A 17,541-nucleotide genomic window follows, 5' to 3' on the forward strand; every position below is an offset into this window, starting at 1 on the left:
CTGAGCAGTAGTATGGCACCAATACTGACTTCCTGGCTGGGAAGACAATGAGGTGCAATGCAAGAGTGTCCTTGTTTTGGGAAGGTATATACTAGAGACTTTAAGGGTAACAGGGTATCATGCCACAAAGAGAGAGAGTAATGGAGCAAATGTCACAAAGTGCTAACAACTGAGGAATCTGGATGAAGGGAATGCGGGAATTCTTTGTACCATTCGTGAACTATATTCCAAAATAAATTTTAAATGAGAAAAATATTACTGGTAAGAAAGAAGTCGATCTAAACATGGTCAGACACTCATTCTGGTATATCAAATGCCATTTTATCTTCCCTTTTATTTTTTTAAACTAAGGAGAGTTAGTGTTTGGGTTTTTGTTTTTTTAAGATTTTATTTATTGGGGCGCTTGGGTGGCTCAGTCTTTAAGCATCTGCCTTCGGCTTGGGTCATGATCCCAGGGTCCTGGGATAGAGTCCCACATGGGACTCCCAGCTCCGCGGGAAGCCTACTTCTCCCTCTCCCACTCCCCCTGCTTGTGTTCCCTCTCTCACTGTTTCTCTCTGTCAAATAAATAAATAAAATCTTTTTTAAAAAATTTTCTATTTATCTATTTATTTGACAGAGAGAGAGAGAGAACAAGTAGGCAGAGCAGCAGGCAGAGAGAAAGGGAGAACTGGGCCCTCCGCTGAGCAGGGAGCCCAATGTGGGGCTCAATCCTAAAGCCCTGGAATCGTGACCTGAGCCAAAGGCAGCTGCTTTAACTGTCTGAGCCACATAGGTGCCCCACAATACCATCTTTTCAAAGAGGCCTTATTCATTCCTCCCACCCCCATGACTCTCTATCCCCTCCTTTGCTTTAATTTTCTTCATAAATCAAGACAGGTCACAATTGATAGTTGTTTGGGCTAAATGCTGGGTACACAGGATTCACTTACTATTTTTCTCTTTTTATATGTGTCCAAAATTCTCCAAAGTATAATTTTTAAACTATAAAACAGTAATACATATGCATCTTTATTAATACATTAAAGTATCTAGCAGCAAGTCTAATAGCTACTTTAGTTCCTAAGTTGTGATGAGCATAAATTATTTACAAACATGGAAATGAGGAAGTTAGAATCCTCTGTAGGGTGCCTGGGTGGCTCAGTCCACCAAGCCTCTGACTTCTGCTGTCATGATCTTGGGGTCCTGGGACCAAGTCCTGCAAGGAGCCACTCCTTGGGCTCTGCGCTCAGTGGGGAGTCTGCTTGTCCCTCACCCTCTCCCTCTGCCCTCCACCCCCCAACCTCATGTGCATGCACTCTCTCAAATAAATAAAATCCTAAAAAACTAAAAAACAAAACAAAACAAAAAAACCCAAGGTGATTTTTAAGAAATCTTGAATACACAAGAGCCTTTACTACAGTGTAACAGCATAATTTTTAAAAATTAACGCTTGAGGGGCACCTGGGTGGCTCAGTGGGTTGGGGCCTCTGCTTTCGGCTCAGGTCATGATCCCAGGGTCCTGGGATCGAGTCCCGCATCCGGCTCTCTGCTCAGCGGGGAGCCTGCTTCCTCCTCTCTCTCTGCCTGCCTCTCTGCCTACTTGCGATCTCTGTCTGTCAAATAAATAAATAAAATCTTAAAAAAAAAAAAATTAACGCTTGAGACAAAAAAAATTTACCACCTACCAACTTAACGATGACACAAATCACTGCATGCCAGATGTCATTTTGTAAAATACAAAAAATTTTTTAAAAGATTTACTTATCTGAGAGAGAGCGAAAGCGCGCGCATGCTTGTGTGTGCTCAGGAACAGGAATAGGGACAGAGGGAAAAAATCTCAAGCAGACTCCGCTGAGCAGAGAGCTGAAGGTAGGGGCTCAATCTCACAATCCTGAGCCAAAACCAAGAGTCTGAGGCCTAACCGTCTGAGCCACCCAGGTGCCCCTGAAATATAAAATGTTTAAGAGGAATACAAATGTCCTAGTTTTTGAATGAAAGGAATAAAATGAGGTGAAGGTTAAAAAAATCAATTTTAAGACTCTATAAATGTGTGTATATATATATATATTATATGTATTATGTGTTATATATATTATATATATACATAAAACTACAAATGCATTACACACAAAAGTTCATATACTGTGTGTAAACATGATAGGAACGTAACCATCAAGGTCCATACAAGGTACACTCAAAAAATTGCCATTCCATTTGTCAAAATTCTCAAGTAAGCCAAAGTCTGCACTTAACAAAGACATATATTACAGGGCGCCTGGGTGGCTCAGTGGGTTAAAACCTCTGCCTTCGGCTCAGGTCATGATCCCAGGGTCCTGGGAATCAAACCCCGCATTGGGCTTTCTGCTCAGCAGGGAGCTGCTTCCTCCTCTCTCTCTCTGCCTGCCTCTCTGCCTGCTTATGATCTCTGCCTGTCAAATATATAAATAAAATCTTAAAAAAAAAAAAAAAAACATATATTACTCTAGAGATTTGGTATGCTGGACTAAAAAATCTAGCACCAAAACAAGCAATAGGACAAACAACTGTGTTTCCCATTTTAATTTTCCCACAAATACTCCTTAACTGTAAGAACTGGAGTGGTTCCTTACATAATAAAAACCTTTATGCTAAATTTCAGTTTATCTCTATATTCAAAATGAACTCCTAAGTAATTAAATCCAAGAATTCACTAAATTTAGTTAGCATTTTACAGAGACATGTCTTTGTGGGTTTCAGATGTTTACAATTTTCAACCTGGCAGATACAGATGCACGTGGGGGGGGGGTCCTGAATATTTTAATACTGTACAATTGTATCGAGAACATCTCTTCACAGAAAAGCGTATTTCCGCACAGCGAAAACAGGTAGAATACAAAAATTATATGGTTTCTAATAAAACGATTAAACATCCTAACTGGTTTCCACAACAGAGTATGCTATTTTCCTTTCTTTTCTTTTTTAAAGATTTTATTTGACACAGAGAGGTAGAGAGAGAAGAAACACAAGCAGGGGGAGTGGGAGGGAGAAGGAGACTTCTCACAGAGCAGAGAGCCCAATGCAGGGCTCGATACCAGAACCCCAGGATCATGACCTGAGATGAAAGCAGACTCTTAACTGAGCCACCTGGGCACCCCCAGAGTATGCTATTTTCACTCAAAACATGAGTAGCTCTAAGGCAAATAATAGTAATAATAAATAAAGATAGCAGTAAACTTTAGAAATTTAACTACAGAAAAGTATTACTTTATTTTGTCTCCTTGTTCAGTAGGCTAATATCGGTGTGTTTCAAGGGCTTGAACATTTATTACAAAGCATCCAATAAGGAAATTCAGGAGTCCAATTTTAATAACGATATATACTAAAGGTATCTGCAGACCACAATGCTTACTCTAAATAATGTGGACTAGTTAACTACATCTCAAACACCACAGATTCTTATAAGTAAAAACAGAAATATATCATCTCCAATTGTATATGCTAGTTCTCACAAACTATTTCAAACATTTTTTTAATTTTTATTTTAAGATTTTATTTATTTAGGGGCGCCTGGGCGACTCAGTGGGTTAAAAGCCTCTGCCTTCGGCTCAGGTCACGGTCCCAGGGTCCTGGAATCAAGCCCCGCATCGGGCTCTCTGCTCAGTAGGGAGCTGCTTCCCCCTCTCTCTCTCTGCCAGCCTCTGCCTTCTTGTGATCTCTGTCAAATAAATAAATAAAATCTTAAAAAAAAAATCTTACTTATTTATTTGACAGAGACATAGAGAGGGAACACAGGCAGGGGGAGTGGGAGAGGGAGAAGCAGGTTTCCCGCTGAGCAGGGAGCCCGATATAGGGCTCGATCCCAGGACCCCAGGATCATGATCTGAGCCAAAGGCAAACGCTTAACGACTGAGCCACCCAGGCGCCCCTCAAACGTTTTTTTTTTGTTGTTTTTTTAATTTAAGCAAAATTTCAAAGTAAGGAGAAAGTAAGACTTAAAAGACTATCTGGAAAAACTTTTACATTACCACTATCTTTAGAACTTCTATATAAATCTTCCCCAAGCATGAATGTTCACAGGATTAGAAGTGCCTCATAAATCAAGCCTGAAATCTCTTCATAAGCTTACCAAACAATACAATGCCTGAGCAATCAAGAATCTACAAGAAAGGCAGTTTGAAAAGGGTGCCCTCCACAAGTCAAACATCACCAATCTTCCTGGCACTGAGCCCTATTTTCCCCCAATCTGCCAGAGGCATCCTCCTTAGGAAATAAAATACAACATTTCAAGCATTCTGTATTAATTTTTAATGCTATTTATCACGGTAACTGAATTTTATTTTTTAAATGTACAAAAGCCCATCACAAAAACATCAAAATTCTAACATTCAAAACCAGAGCTGTTTCTACATAGAAACTGGCTGGGCTCTAAAAAAGAAACGATGTAGCAATGATGTAAGGCTAGGGTGAGTCAAATTTGTTTGAAGTCTAAAAATACCTCTAGTTATAGAATACTAAAGACAAGGAAATTCTTCCACTATATTTTTACTGTGTCCCCAAAGTAAAGATATCCAAATACATGTAACACGTATTCCAGCTATTTTAACTCAGAAAACCATTGTAATATTTAAAATTAGCAAAGCCAAAAATACATTTTTAAATGGGTCTCATTCTTTGACAAAATTTTTACATAAGCTGCTACCTTGCTCTACCTCTGCACAATCTTTAACGTCTTCTCTAAAACTGGGGATGGACGGGAAGAACCTGAAAATGTGATTTACTTAAAATAGGCAAATAACATAGAGAATTTTATACTCTTTAAAGTGCTCTCTATTCGTTCGCTCATTCTAATTCAGGGAATCATCTTTGCACACACCTCTCTCTCTTACAACTAAAAGACAGAAACCAATTGTTGTTTAACTCCTCCCTTCCCCCTTCAACCCAGCTAACATACAAAGGAAAGGACTTTCTCTATTGTGCAAATTCAGTCCCTGCAACAGATCTTTGTTAACTAAAATCTGATTCAGAAATAGTCCTCATTTAATTTTTTTCAGCGGCATATTAAAAAACTGTAAAGAAAATGAACACAACAAATATATTCTATTGCAAGAAGGTAAAGCCAAATTTTGAAAATGCTCTGATTGTATTTTAAAGACTGGGTCTTTCTTTAGTACGAACGGGAAAAAAGCCATTATCAGCATCCTTCCCTCAATCTATTTTCCACCAAAAATACTGACCATTGTAAATAATAAAAATAATACACTGTAAATAACACAAAAAAGATCTGGTTCTGACCCCTCCCCCAAACACACACAAAAGTGCCCTCTAAGCTGCCCTGCTTCCAAAACTGGTTTAATCTTTAAAAAACAACAAAAACAAAACCCCAAACACTTACTACAATAGCCTAATCAGTGTTACAAGAATAATTCTGGAAACGTTTTATGGAATATATTCCCAATATACACCTCTTAATCCTGTAAAACAGTTATTAGTTAATGTTGTAATTAGCAAGGGAAAAGGGTGAAAGCAGGTAAAAGGTATTAGAGGGTTTCTCTCATCTTGAGTTCTAGAAAACACTATAAGTGTATATCCTTACATTTTCTTACACAGCTATCATTCTGGTACAACTACCTTTTTATCCCTTTCACTTAAATTACTCAAATTTCGTTTTCCCCTGTAGCAATCACACATTTTACAAAACATTTTCTACAACAGGGATAAAAGGCTTTGAATTCCTCCAGACAGGGTCCATTTAACTCCACAGCTGGAAAAGCAAAAACATTTCTTATACATATGTAAGAATAAACAAGAAACCATAAATAGAGATTACCTGTCCCGGGGATTGGGTGGGAAGTGGGGGATGGGAACTGGGAATCCCGAGGTCAGGGGTGAAGGGGAGATTTTTCTCAGTAAACCCTTCACACTCTTTAAACCCATAAGAATGCACTGCCTTTTCAAAGAGCTAAGGACGTTTGTCCTAATTTTTTTTAAAAATCGCTTTTAACATAAAGGAGTGTCATGGACACACGGTCTGCTTAGTTTTAGCAGAATCTGCTTTTGGTAGCATCTGCTTGTGCTCTGCCATAGGTGAGATACCCCTTTAAACGCAGTGTGCCCGCTAAGCCCTGTTTAATACAGTAACGTTCCTCCAGACCTCGGCTTTCGAAGGCAGCTCGCATCCTCCGCCCCCTCCTCCCTCTGTGCATTCTGAGAGCTGCTCTGCTGATTCCCACATAAAGTGGGTCCTGGCCGCCATTTTAGAAAGTCATTCACACAAGCCGGACCGCAGCACCATCCACTTAAAAATCTCCCAAAACCCCCGCGGACGATCTCCTCTCCCCATTCCCTCTCCCCTCATCTTGAGAGGAGTCAAACTCCCTGCAAGAGGTATGCAATGTCTCTGGAATGTGCATAATGCGAAATGACACGTCTGGCCACAGAACACTGAGGAGCAACGCGAATGCTGCAATGCACGTGTTTGCACGTCGGTACAGCCGAATTTCCCAGAGACCTACAGAGAAAGTCCACAGGAGTTAAAAGTGAGCACACCTAAAGTGGCTTTTCCACTCCGATAATCTGCACCTACAGGACTTTCCCACCAAAGCACTGAAGACATTGGGGCGGTGGGTGGAGGTAAAGGGTGGAGCCGCGCCAGGGAGGGAAAAGTTCCCATCTGCTTCCCCACTGAGCCCAGGTCTCGCTCCCCTTTACCAGCGGGGTAGAGGTGAGTTTTTGCTCCCTGCCTGCCCTCGCCTGGTTTTTCAGCACAACGTAGTAAACACCGGAGAGTCCCTGGAAGCGCGCCTCCCCCAGCCCTGCCGAGGACAGCCTGAGCAGGTTATGAATGGCCTCACTATTGCCGGCTCCTTTTCACACGCGGACACGCGCAGACGCGCGCTCCAGCGGTGAAGATTTAAGACCCCAGTAACAGCAACCACCAACAGAATCAATGATCCTCCATTTAAAAAGACAGAGTGGATCCAGCTCTGCTGCCTCTGCTTCCATTTCCCTATCCAAGCTGCTCAGGAGCAAGCGACGCAATCTGTTTTTCCCATGGTGACTCACTAATAAGGGCGCTCCATAATTTCCTCCACTCACTAGATAGTAAGAGGAATTAGGAGTAAACCGAACTGAAGATCGTTCCGGGTCTGGAATATCGCAAGGAACGGTAATTTTCGAGGACGAGCACGGATCTGCTACAGTCCTCCTCATTCTGCACCAAGCTTAAGCACATCGTCACTTTCAGTATGTTACACCGAGGACTCTACCCGTCAGGGTACGCATACGTTCCACAAAGAAAGCAGGCGCGTGAATGCTACCGTAGCAGAGGTACCAAAACAACAGTGATCCCAACATCTCACCGAAAAGAAATATTCTGGAAAGTTTAAAAAAACTACATCTCCTGGTCTTAAAAGACGTGCATTCTTCCAACGACCGGTTCAAGAACTCTGGGCGGGAGGGAATCACCGTTCTTTCAAAGGCGGCCCCTCAGCGCTAACCCCGCGCGGCCGCGGAGGCAGCGATCCCGAGGCTCTAGGGCTCCGGCGCCCGCTGGGCACCGTCCTACCCGCCGTGGGGCTTCCACTGAAAGCCCTCGGTCCTCACCACCGTCCTCACCCAGGGACCCCAGAGGGCTGAGGCGGACTGGAAGGCGAAAAGAGCCGAAACAGGCGCACCAACTTATTTTCAGACATCATACTCGCTAGCCAACCCCGAAAAAATAATTTAAAAAAAAAAAAAAAAAAAAAAACACACACACAGGAGAAATGTGAGCTTGCCATTTCCCTGTAGTTTCTAGGTCTGTAAGCCGTTCGGGAGAGGTGCCCAGAACCTCGTAGCTGCCCCGGTTCCGAGCTGCTCCCACTCCACCTACCGAGCCGTGTGTCTGGGTGAAGCCTCTCATGTCGCACAAACCCCTCTCCCGGCTAGACATTTCCAAGCGTCGGCAGGGCGAGGAGCGGGACTTGCGGCGGGACTCCGGAGTTGGCCGCGCCAGGACGGGGGTCCGGGGCGGCAGTGCGCAAGGACGCGACCCTACTCCTGCCCCGCCGGCTTGCGGGCGCCCTCCCGGCGCCGGTTCCGCGGAGGCCGAGCGACAGCCTCCTCCTCGCTGGGGCGGGAGAGGGCGGCAGCCGGACCGCTGCGCCGAGGCCCGAGGCCCAACGCCGCGACGCGGGCCGAGCGGCGGCCAGACAACCGCGCGCCCCCCGCACCCGTCCGTGGGTCTGGCCCAGGTCCCCTCAGCAGTTCCGCGCACGGGGAGGGGCCGGCAACGGGCCGGGCGGGCAGCAGCGCCCGAGGGGAGAGCGCGGCCCCGAGCCGCGTGTCACTCACCGTTTGAAATGCTCGATGATCTTCTCTTCCCGCACGTTCTCCGGTAAGTTGCCCACCCAGAGGTGCCTGGTTTCCCGGACCATGCTGGGCGGTGTGCCGGCGACCGCTGGTGCGGGTTCTCCCTCGCCGGCTTCGTACGAGCCCGTCAGCGCCGGGAGGCGGGCGCCGAGACGGCGGCGGCGGCGGCTGCGGCGGTGGCGTCGGCAGCGGCGGCGGCTCCTCCGGCTCCCCCCCGTGCAGAGACCATCCCTCTCCCCCAGGTTCTGACTCTCGGGCCTCGCAGCTCCGCTCTGCCGCCACCACACACCCGAAGCCGACCCTCGCGCTCCGGCGGCGCATGCGCCCGGGCGGCGGCGGGCGGGGGAGCGGGGAGGAGGGGCGAGCGGGACCCGGGCGGCAGCGACTACGACGGAGCTGGCGCTGTGGCAGCCGGACGCTTCCCACCGGTGCGCGCGGCCCGCCTCCCTCGCCGCGGGCACGCGCGCGTCCGCCCGCCCGCGGAGGCCGAAACGCCGAGTTCCTCCCAGCCGGCGCGCAGGCGCGCGGGGGAGGGAGGAACGCGGGGCTTGAAAGGAACGCTCGCGCGCCCGAACCTGATGCGCAGGCGCGCAGGCACACAGGGAGTGGGCCGCGGGGCGGGCGCTCGGTCAGACCTGGGGCGCTGAGCTTCCAGAGACGGGGACGGTCTCCAGCCCCTCAAGCTGGGCTCCCAGGAGCCGGCCTAGAGGAACAAAAGAGAGAAAGGGAGTTGGTTTTGATAGCGCTGAGTGTCAGAGCGGCTGCCGGTGCCTCTCCCCGGAGAAGCCAGGACTCCTGACCTTACTCACCCTTCGGCCAGGAGCTGGCCGTTTCCGGGCACCAGGATCCCCGCCTGCTTGGGAAAGTGTCAGAACAAGGCCGCCCTTCTCACTGCCAGGCGAAGCAGTGACGGGATCAGAAGCCCATCCCTCTCAAGAATAATTTGCCGCAACGTTAAGCAACTATTTTATATAGGATCTTGTGAAATGTTTTGCAAGATACGTTACGGTATACCAGGAATAGAACTGAAAGGAGACGGCTACATGTCTAATATTGTAAAAAGGATTTATATAGAGGATTTACTGTAATTTAATATTTAAGCATAGGAACGGATCAGACCTCTGGCCTTTCCAGGCCTAGCGACCTTTTAAAGACCATAGCTGAACTTTTATATAAAGGCCAGTTTACAGAACCCCAGAGAAAACCGACAAAATTAAGACAAACTGTATTGAGTCCAGAAAAATGGAATCGTTTAGAACAGTCAGCAACTCAATTTTCCATTTTTTATCGGCAGAAATAAAATATCAAAGGTGCGGTACTTCAAGTACACACCAGATTTTAAATATTTGGTCTTATTCACAGTCACCTTAAATACAGCCGATTTATCACTAGACTATATTGTGAATTGGAAAATATGGTCACCATGATCAGTGTCACTAATACCTGGAGTCCCCTGTGCACAGTAGTTTCTTTTGTTCCACAGACAGTAATGCTCCAAGTAGTTTTTTTCTTTGTTGTTTACCATATAATGTGACATAAGCTTAATTATTGTGTCTGGCTGAGAGTCACATCAACTTTTCTTGTATTTGGTCTAATAGTCCATACTATAGGGGCGCCTGGGTGGCTCAGCCCGTTAGGCGTCTGCCTCCTACTCAGGTCATGATCCCTGGGTCCAGCCCAGCAGCTGGCTCCCTTCTCAGTGGGGAGCTTGCTTCTCCCTCTCCCTCTGTCCCCTAGCTTGTACTCTCTCTATCCCAAATAAATAAAATTTTAAAAAGAGAAATAGTCCATGCTCTATTTAATAAACCTGACCAGTTGAGATACTCTTTCTTCCATTGACAAGGCTAAGCAAGCCCCAGTCTAACACAGTCGCAACTATTTCAGTAAAAGATGAGCTAGCTGAGGGGCTAAGCTTACCCTCCATTTGAAATGATTTTTGGAATTTTGACAAATTATTTCTAAAACTTCTAGATTCTGAGCCAGGTAATTTAACCGATTTAACTTCAGTAAGAGAAGAGGTAGAGAAAAGCTAGAAACAGAAAAGCCCCACTACAATAGTGGCATTCATTGATAATTTACTTAAGGTATTTAGTGCCACCCCAGAGGCTGTCCTCGTCTTCATGCAAATCAGTCATTAAATGAAATGGAAATTTGTGTTCTTGAAAATATTATGGAATGGATTCCTCAGTAAAAGCAAACAAACCACAGATGTAGGATCAGCCATTTACATGTGGCCATTTCTTTGTCCTGACACTATCATTTAAGGAGTGTTAAGCCAGCACACTATTAACCTAAACTCATGAACTATATATATAGTTGTTGTTTTTTAAGATTATTCATTTATTTGACAAGGAGAGAGAGCACAAGCAGGGGGAGCTGCAGGCAGAGGGAGAGGGAGAAGCAGACTCCTGGCTAAGCAGGGAGCCTGATGAAGCGCTCAGTCCCAGGGTCCTGGGATCATTACCTGAGCTGAAGGCAGCCACCTAACCCACTGAGCTACCCAAGCTCCCTTAACTATATAGCTCTGCATGCACGGCTGCAGTTAACATTGAACTGACATGCATTTTTCTATGAAGCATGAATTTCAATATAAGCAACCACAATTTGAAACACATTTTAAAATAGGATGTAAACTCCTCATTTAAAACTTGATAGGCTCTGTATTAGCTGAAACCTCTTGGAAAGACCAAAGTGTCACCATGAAGAACAGAAGAGATTCAGCTCAATTGCACTAAGAGGGGCAACTGACAAGAGGATTCACAAAATAGTGTCTTGCAGTTACAGAAGTAAAGGGCATATCTCACCTTGCATGCAGACTTCAGTTAAAATCAGTCTGAGGAAAAAATTCAAGGACTGAAAAAAAAGGGGGGGGGTAGGCTTTTAGAAGCAAAATCATTAGAAAAAAGACTAATTAGAGTAATTATTTAATGCAGTATTTGGTATCCATCTAGAATTCCCACAGAACTATAAAAGGATAAACCAGAACAAAATAAGAAGCAATTAAGATATTTTTTCTAATACTTTCTCCATAGCACAAGAATGAAGGTGCATTAAGTGAAAGTTAAAGCAACATCCTTACCAACTAAAAAATTCTTGAACTAGTTCTTTTCAGTTCGCCTAAAAGTCTTGTTACAGCAGTGCTGTTTTTCCATGTAAAAAGCAGAATAAGTACTTAATTTTTGTAATTTAATTTAAAATGGGCAAAGTTATTTACAAATACTACACAAATACCTTCAAGTCCCCCACCTTTGGGAAGTAGTGGAGGAGAAACCTGGTAGAAGATTACCAACACATAAATTATTAAGCAAAGTTGAGTTAAAGTTCTCCCAAAGACCAAAGAGATCACAGAATGTCAAAAAGATTAGAGGCAAATATCAAATTAAGAATATCATCTCATCGAGCCAGAGATCTACCAAACAACTGAGAAACAGTCTCTCTTTAATATAAAGCCTAACAAAATCTCATCAAACTAACCTTTATCCTCAGATTCGCTTTCAAGTATTGTCAAACTACCTGTTTGGCACCAAAAATAGCAACGAAAGTATTCATTTTAGTTTCTTGGTTTCTTAAAAATCCGATATATATTTCTCAAGAGAATTCTCAGTTTATAAAATGTCAACAGACATCAGCCTAAATAAATTTAAAAAGTAAAACAAATTTCAATTATTTAACGTGCTCCTCTGATGCCAAAAGAAAAAAAATATGACACTAACTTCAATTGAACAGATTCATTTAAAGGACATATAGCTCACATATAGATGCTGGGTTCAAATGAGCAATTCAGGTAGGAATTCTATCCATCTTTATTAAACTTAATAGTTGCAGTTTAAAAATACTGTCCACGTTCCTTACTGATCCTTTTAGCATAACAAACACTACTTGGCATGAACTCTGTGTTATACTAAAAAAATAAAAAATAAGAACAAAACAAAAACAATACTGATGATACAAACAATAGACAGTATGTATAATGGAATACCCCTGGGTTACTGGGTTGAGAGTTAGAAATTCCAGTTCCAGTTTTGTCACTGGCTATATGACCTAGACAAATCAATTAAATCTTCAAAGTCTCAATATCATTATCTACAAAATGAAATATGTTTTCTCTATAAAAAAGTTTCCTAGAAGTATCAAAGAAGATGATATATGTAAAAGGATTTGGAAGTAACATCCCATAAATATCACGAATACTATTAAGTTGGCCACTAATTTCTCATTAATATCAAAAGTAAGCATCAGCTGAAATTAAGAACATATCATCAATTTTCAGGGTTTTATAGCCTACATAGGTCCTATAGTCAAATCAAAATGCAGTGATTGCATATTAAGTATGCAAACATTCCGTTTGTTTTTGCAAAGCTCTTAATAACAGCAAAACTGATAAGTACACGCCCTTTGCATAGCCCCAAATCAAGTATTTGATTTTTTTCAATGCCTTTCATTTTTATTCACAATGTATTAGAAAACACTGGGAAAGCTTTTCTCTATTTCTGTCTTTGGTACAAATATTTACAAAGGCAGAATTTCTTCAGCAGCATTTATCTTGGTATGTTTTCAATAGCAAGGCAACCCACTCTGTTATTCTGATTTTTAAATTTATTTTAACAAATAATTGATGATCATTGAAAAAGATCAAAAGTAGGGTGTGATCTCTCCTTTCTTCTGATAAATGGATGGTGAAGTGAATTTCCTCATTTGAGTCTTAATGATAATTCAGAAAGGTAACATTAAAAGCAGAGCCATTTGCAAAGGGGAATTAAAATAGATGTGTTTTTAATCAGGTCTTATTTTCACACTGTGAGGAGCTCCTGTATTTAGCATGCTAGATGTGCTCAAAGAGTTCAGTCATGCGTAACGGAAGCCCAATGGGAAAAGCATTTGAGCCTCAAATTCGGACTTTGAATGCTAACCTAGCCAATAGAGCAGACAAATTAATACCAACATTTAAACAGAAAGACAGAATCGTTACCAGATATTTAACAAGAATTTGGTTACAAATCTAGTCCCAAGCTATTAAAATTAAACTATCTCATGACAAAACATATACTTAAAATATAAGCACCTGTTCCTAAAGGCATCATATAAAAATACATTAACTAGCTCTAAAATGATCAAAGCCTACTTGACAACTTGACAATACAAATTCTATTTTTATAATCAGTTTTTTTTTTAACAGTAGAAAATAAAACAGACAACACTGCTATATTATTCTCAAAGAGTGTTTGACATGTTGTTAGTTTTGAGGGTGCAAGAAAGACCAGTCCATTAACAGATCTATTTTGATATAGAAGGCAGAGTCTGGTGGAATTACATAAATTATAACTTATATCAATTGAACATCAGCCAGCTAGTCCTCTAAATCATACTTTCAGCAAGCTAACATTTCATAATCTATTTTACTATTCAACACTCTGTGTAAGCTAAATTATCCCACATTGTTTTTTGCATTCCAGAAATGAATGTAATGGCTGATACACTTTTTAAAATCAATTCTTATGTTTTTACCATTTCCTTGGAAAGTTGCTTAATTTTTCCCCTCTATGAGGAAATACTGCTAATGTATCTAGTATTCAGAATTACAAATTAATGTTTAGGGCATGGGGAAAAAATGGATTGGAAGGATATTTGCAAATACCTTAATCACAGCTGTGCCTATGTGGTAGAATTTAATTTTTTTCTTTTTTAAATTTTAATTCTGGTAAAGTTAACAGACAGTGGTAGTTTCAGGTGTACAATATAGCGATTCAACAATTCTATACATTACTGAGTGCCCGTCACCTAACCCCCTACCCACCTCCCCTGAAATTTAAAAATTTTTTAAAGTTTTTATTCATCTATATTTTCTAAAAAATTTCCATCTATATTTTCTTTGGTTAACATGTATCATTTTTATAATTAGAAAAAGTTATAATAAAATGACTTTTGGAAGTCAGCATCTGGGTTACTTTCAAGGTTTCTCTGAAATGTTGGTGCTGGACTATACTAAATCAACATATTTATGTTAAGAGATCCCATGTGTGGGGTGCCTGGGTGGCTCAGTGGGTTAAGGCCTCTGCCTTCGGCTCAGGTCGTGATCCCAGGGTCCTAGGATCGAGCCCTGCATCCGGCTCTCTGCTCAGCGGGGAGCCTGCTTCCTCCTCTCTCTCTCTCTCTCTCTGCCTACCTGTGATCTCTGTCAAATAAGTAAAATCTTAAAAAATAAATAAATAAAACACAGATTTTTTAAAAAAAAAGAGATCCCATGTGAACAAAGTATTATTCACTATGTTAATTCGGATATTTCATTCAACCCTTTAAACCTCTATTGTTAATCTTCATGTAAGAAAAAACTTAATCTCTTCACTAGAAGTAATATACGTTAACTGAACACCCCATGTAGATTGTAACTTTTGAACATCAGGAAGTAAGCAGAATATAATAAGGCTATTGATTAATTCGGAGACACTGTCAAAGTACAGTTGACACAATCTCAAAAACATTAATACCAAATAAAATGTGTTTAGTAACTTGTTACATATGTCTTGAAATTTTCAGACTTAGGGTCTTAAGCTCCGTGGCTCTAGTTTGAAATAGAAAATTTAAAAAAAAATTTTATTTATTTATGTACTTTTGAAATGTTTTTAAAACTGTATCCATCTTAACTCAATTATTGCTATCTAATAAAAATGGCTCTTTAAATCACATCACTGCCTCAATAATCTCCAGGATAGTAATAATTGATAATTTTCTATAGTATTCCATAATTAGACACTTGAAACATTTTGGCTTAAAATAAAACCACACTATTTAAAGACTACATAGGACTGATACCTTTCTAAATTAATGATGGAATTATTTTTAAAGCTTCAAAAAGTTAAATTTCAGTATTTTGATAGAGGAGCTCATTGAATTTTTTCAGGCCATATACTACAGAAGTCATGAGAACCATAGCTTACACTTTTATTTGGATGATACTCTGGCTAAAACAAAAAACACAAAAACAATGCCTCAGTATAACTGTCTTTGAGGGTGCTAGATTAACTTAAAATGATTTCTCTAAGAAAACAGAACCATTAAGTGTCATAACTAAAGATTTCACTGAATACTGTTAGCTAATGAAGGGGCATGGTGAGATGAACTAATAAAAGGGGTCTGTGTTTCCCCCACAATACCAGATAATTTAAACACACACACACACACAAGCATAAACCTTTCAGTTAAAAAATTCACTCAGAAAAGTGGCTTCAGGGATGCCTGGGTGGCTCAGTTGGTTAAGCATCTGCCTTCCGCTCAGGTCATGATCCCAGGGTCCTGGGATCCAGTCCGGGATTGGGCTCCTTGCTCAGGCGGGAGCCTCCTTCTTTCTCTGCCTCTGCTTGCCTCTCTGCCTGCTTGTGCTCTCTCGGTCTCTGACAAATAAATAAAATCTTACAAAAAAAAAAAAAAAAAAAAAAGACTTCAAACAGAGAAACTGTGGTCTTTCGCAGTTTTCAGTTTAAATATATCGTACCCCTCAACATCAGCTTCCAGAGATTCTCATTATTAGACTGCACATAAGAACTTTGTTTTTATGCCTATTTAAAATTTTTAAACATATAAATAAATGTACAGCTTAAAAAAAAAAAATCTGGTGTGCCTGGCTGGCTCAGTGGGTAGAGCCTGCGACCCTTGATCTTGGTTGAGAGTTGTGAGTTCAAGCCCCATTTTGGGTGCATTTACTTTAAAAATTTTCTTTAAATTATAAAACATAACAAACACAAAATTTTCTTCCTCTTATTTAGTGGTGTTATCCTTACTTTAGGGATTTTGACTCTGAAGACACTCATTAACCATAATTTTTTAGAACAGAATCTATAACCAAAATTCTAGCAATTCAAGGGACAGTTGATTTGGTCGTTTCCAAGCTTCAAGTTACAGTCTTGTTAGCAGGAGGAGAATTCTATTGCTGGCTAGTGCTTCAACAGCCTCTAGACAGCTTTTCATATACTAAGAGTTCCTAATAGGAATCTGGCACCAACTCAAAATTCCCACCAGGAAGAAAGATCTCCCTTCCTTAGGACCCACTGCGTGGCTCCGCCCAGAGCCTTGACCCGACCTGACCTCAGACTCCGCGTGGTCAATGGTGTACTCGCACCTGCGGGCAAGTTAGCACTGTCCAACAACTTCAGAGCCAAAACGCGGGTCGCGACCATAAAATGTCAAGCTGCAAGTGCCACGCCAGTCTTTAGGAGCCCCCAAGGTGCCTTGTTCGCGAACAAGCTCCCTCTTTCAAACCTCGCATCTGTAAGGATCTGAAGGTACATTACACGCTAAACGAATATAGGAAGGCAATTACTCCACCAGCGAAACGAAGGTCCTTCAAAAGGAAGGACGCAAGGAAACAAAGCTCGGACTGGAGACGTGTCAGACCTCCATGCCCTGCCAAGGGACCCTTACTTAACCTCAACCTGCTGGATTTCAGAAACGGGTTCGCATGGAAGTGGATTACATAGCAAGTTAAAAGAGCTTGGTGGGGGGGGGGGGGGGGTGGCGCTGGCTTTTTTAAGAACCCACAAACCTGGCAGTAATTTCCCCCACACTCCTAAGGGAAGAGAAAAGGAAAATAAAACCAAAGGCACCTTGAGAAAGAGTAAAAGCTGTTGCTATGGTTACCACTCTCCAAGCTGAAGTCAGCCCAGGGAGACCGAGCTGCACGCCCAGGCCCTTTCTTTGTCCGCAGCCACACACCGAGGACAAGCCTAGCGGCCAGCCCCGCCACCCCCAGCAGAGGCTTGCCTCAGCGGCCCGGGCAGCGTTCCAAATAAAGGACACCTTTATTTTGGCTTAGTGAGCAAGAACTGCAGGCAGCGCCTGACGGAAGGCAGCCCGGCCACCACCCGGTCCCGCGGCCAGGGCTGTCCCCCCCCCCATGACTGGGAGAAGGCGCCACCACACTGCAGGCACCCGATCCGGGCAGGAGCCGGGCCAAACATGGCGCACGCAGGAGTGGAAGGGAGCCAGCCAGACACTGCCCGACCTCATCCCTTCGGCACAAAGGAAGGCTAAGCGCGAGGAAACCCCTCAAGAAGCTACAGTTCCCTCGAGTGGGAGCTGAGGAAACAGTGAGTAGGGCGCAGTCGAGATGCTCAGACGCACTTCATGTCAAAGACGCTACCGCAAGCAGCGCGGAGAACACAGTTCAGCAGAGACGACCTGCTGCGCAGGCGCGCGGAGCAACGATTCAAGCGCTACGGCCCTGCCCCTCCCCCCCTT

At 42.8% G+C, this 17,541-nt stretch overlaps 1 protein-coding gene across 3 annotated transcripts in view; it reads right to left on the reverse strand.

The window, feature by feature from the left end:
* The window catches only part of SPEN (spen family transcriptional repressor), a 104,047-nt gene extending 94,875 nt beyond the window's left edge, over positions 1-9,172 (reverse strand). Inside the window, exons 1-2 of one of the 3 annotated variants that reach the window (XM_047723555.1) lie at positions 9,120-9,172; positions 8,293-9,013 (exon numbers count right to left, since the gene is read on the reverse strand). In XM_047723555.1, coding sequence (XP_047579511.1) covers positions 8,293-8,375 — 83 coding nt within the window. In that variant the 5' untranslated portion in view covers positions 8,376-9,013; positions 9,120-9,172. Of the gene's footprint in view, positions 1-7,831; positions 8,125-8,292; positions 9,014-9,119 lie in introns of those variants that run through there. The other 2 variants (XM_047723557.1, XM_047723556.1) reach the window with 2 other exon arrangements.
* Between the last annotated feature and the right edge of the window lie 8,369 nt (positions 9,173-17,541).

This window comes from Lutra lutra, chromosome 4 (genome assembly GCF_902655055.1).
Source record: "Lutra lutra chromosome 4, mLutLut1.2, whole genome shotgun sequence".
Classification (NCBI taxonomy): domain Eukaryota; kingdom Metazoa; phylum Chordata; class Mammalia; order Carnivora; family Mustelidae; genus Lutra; species Lutra lutra.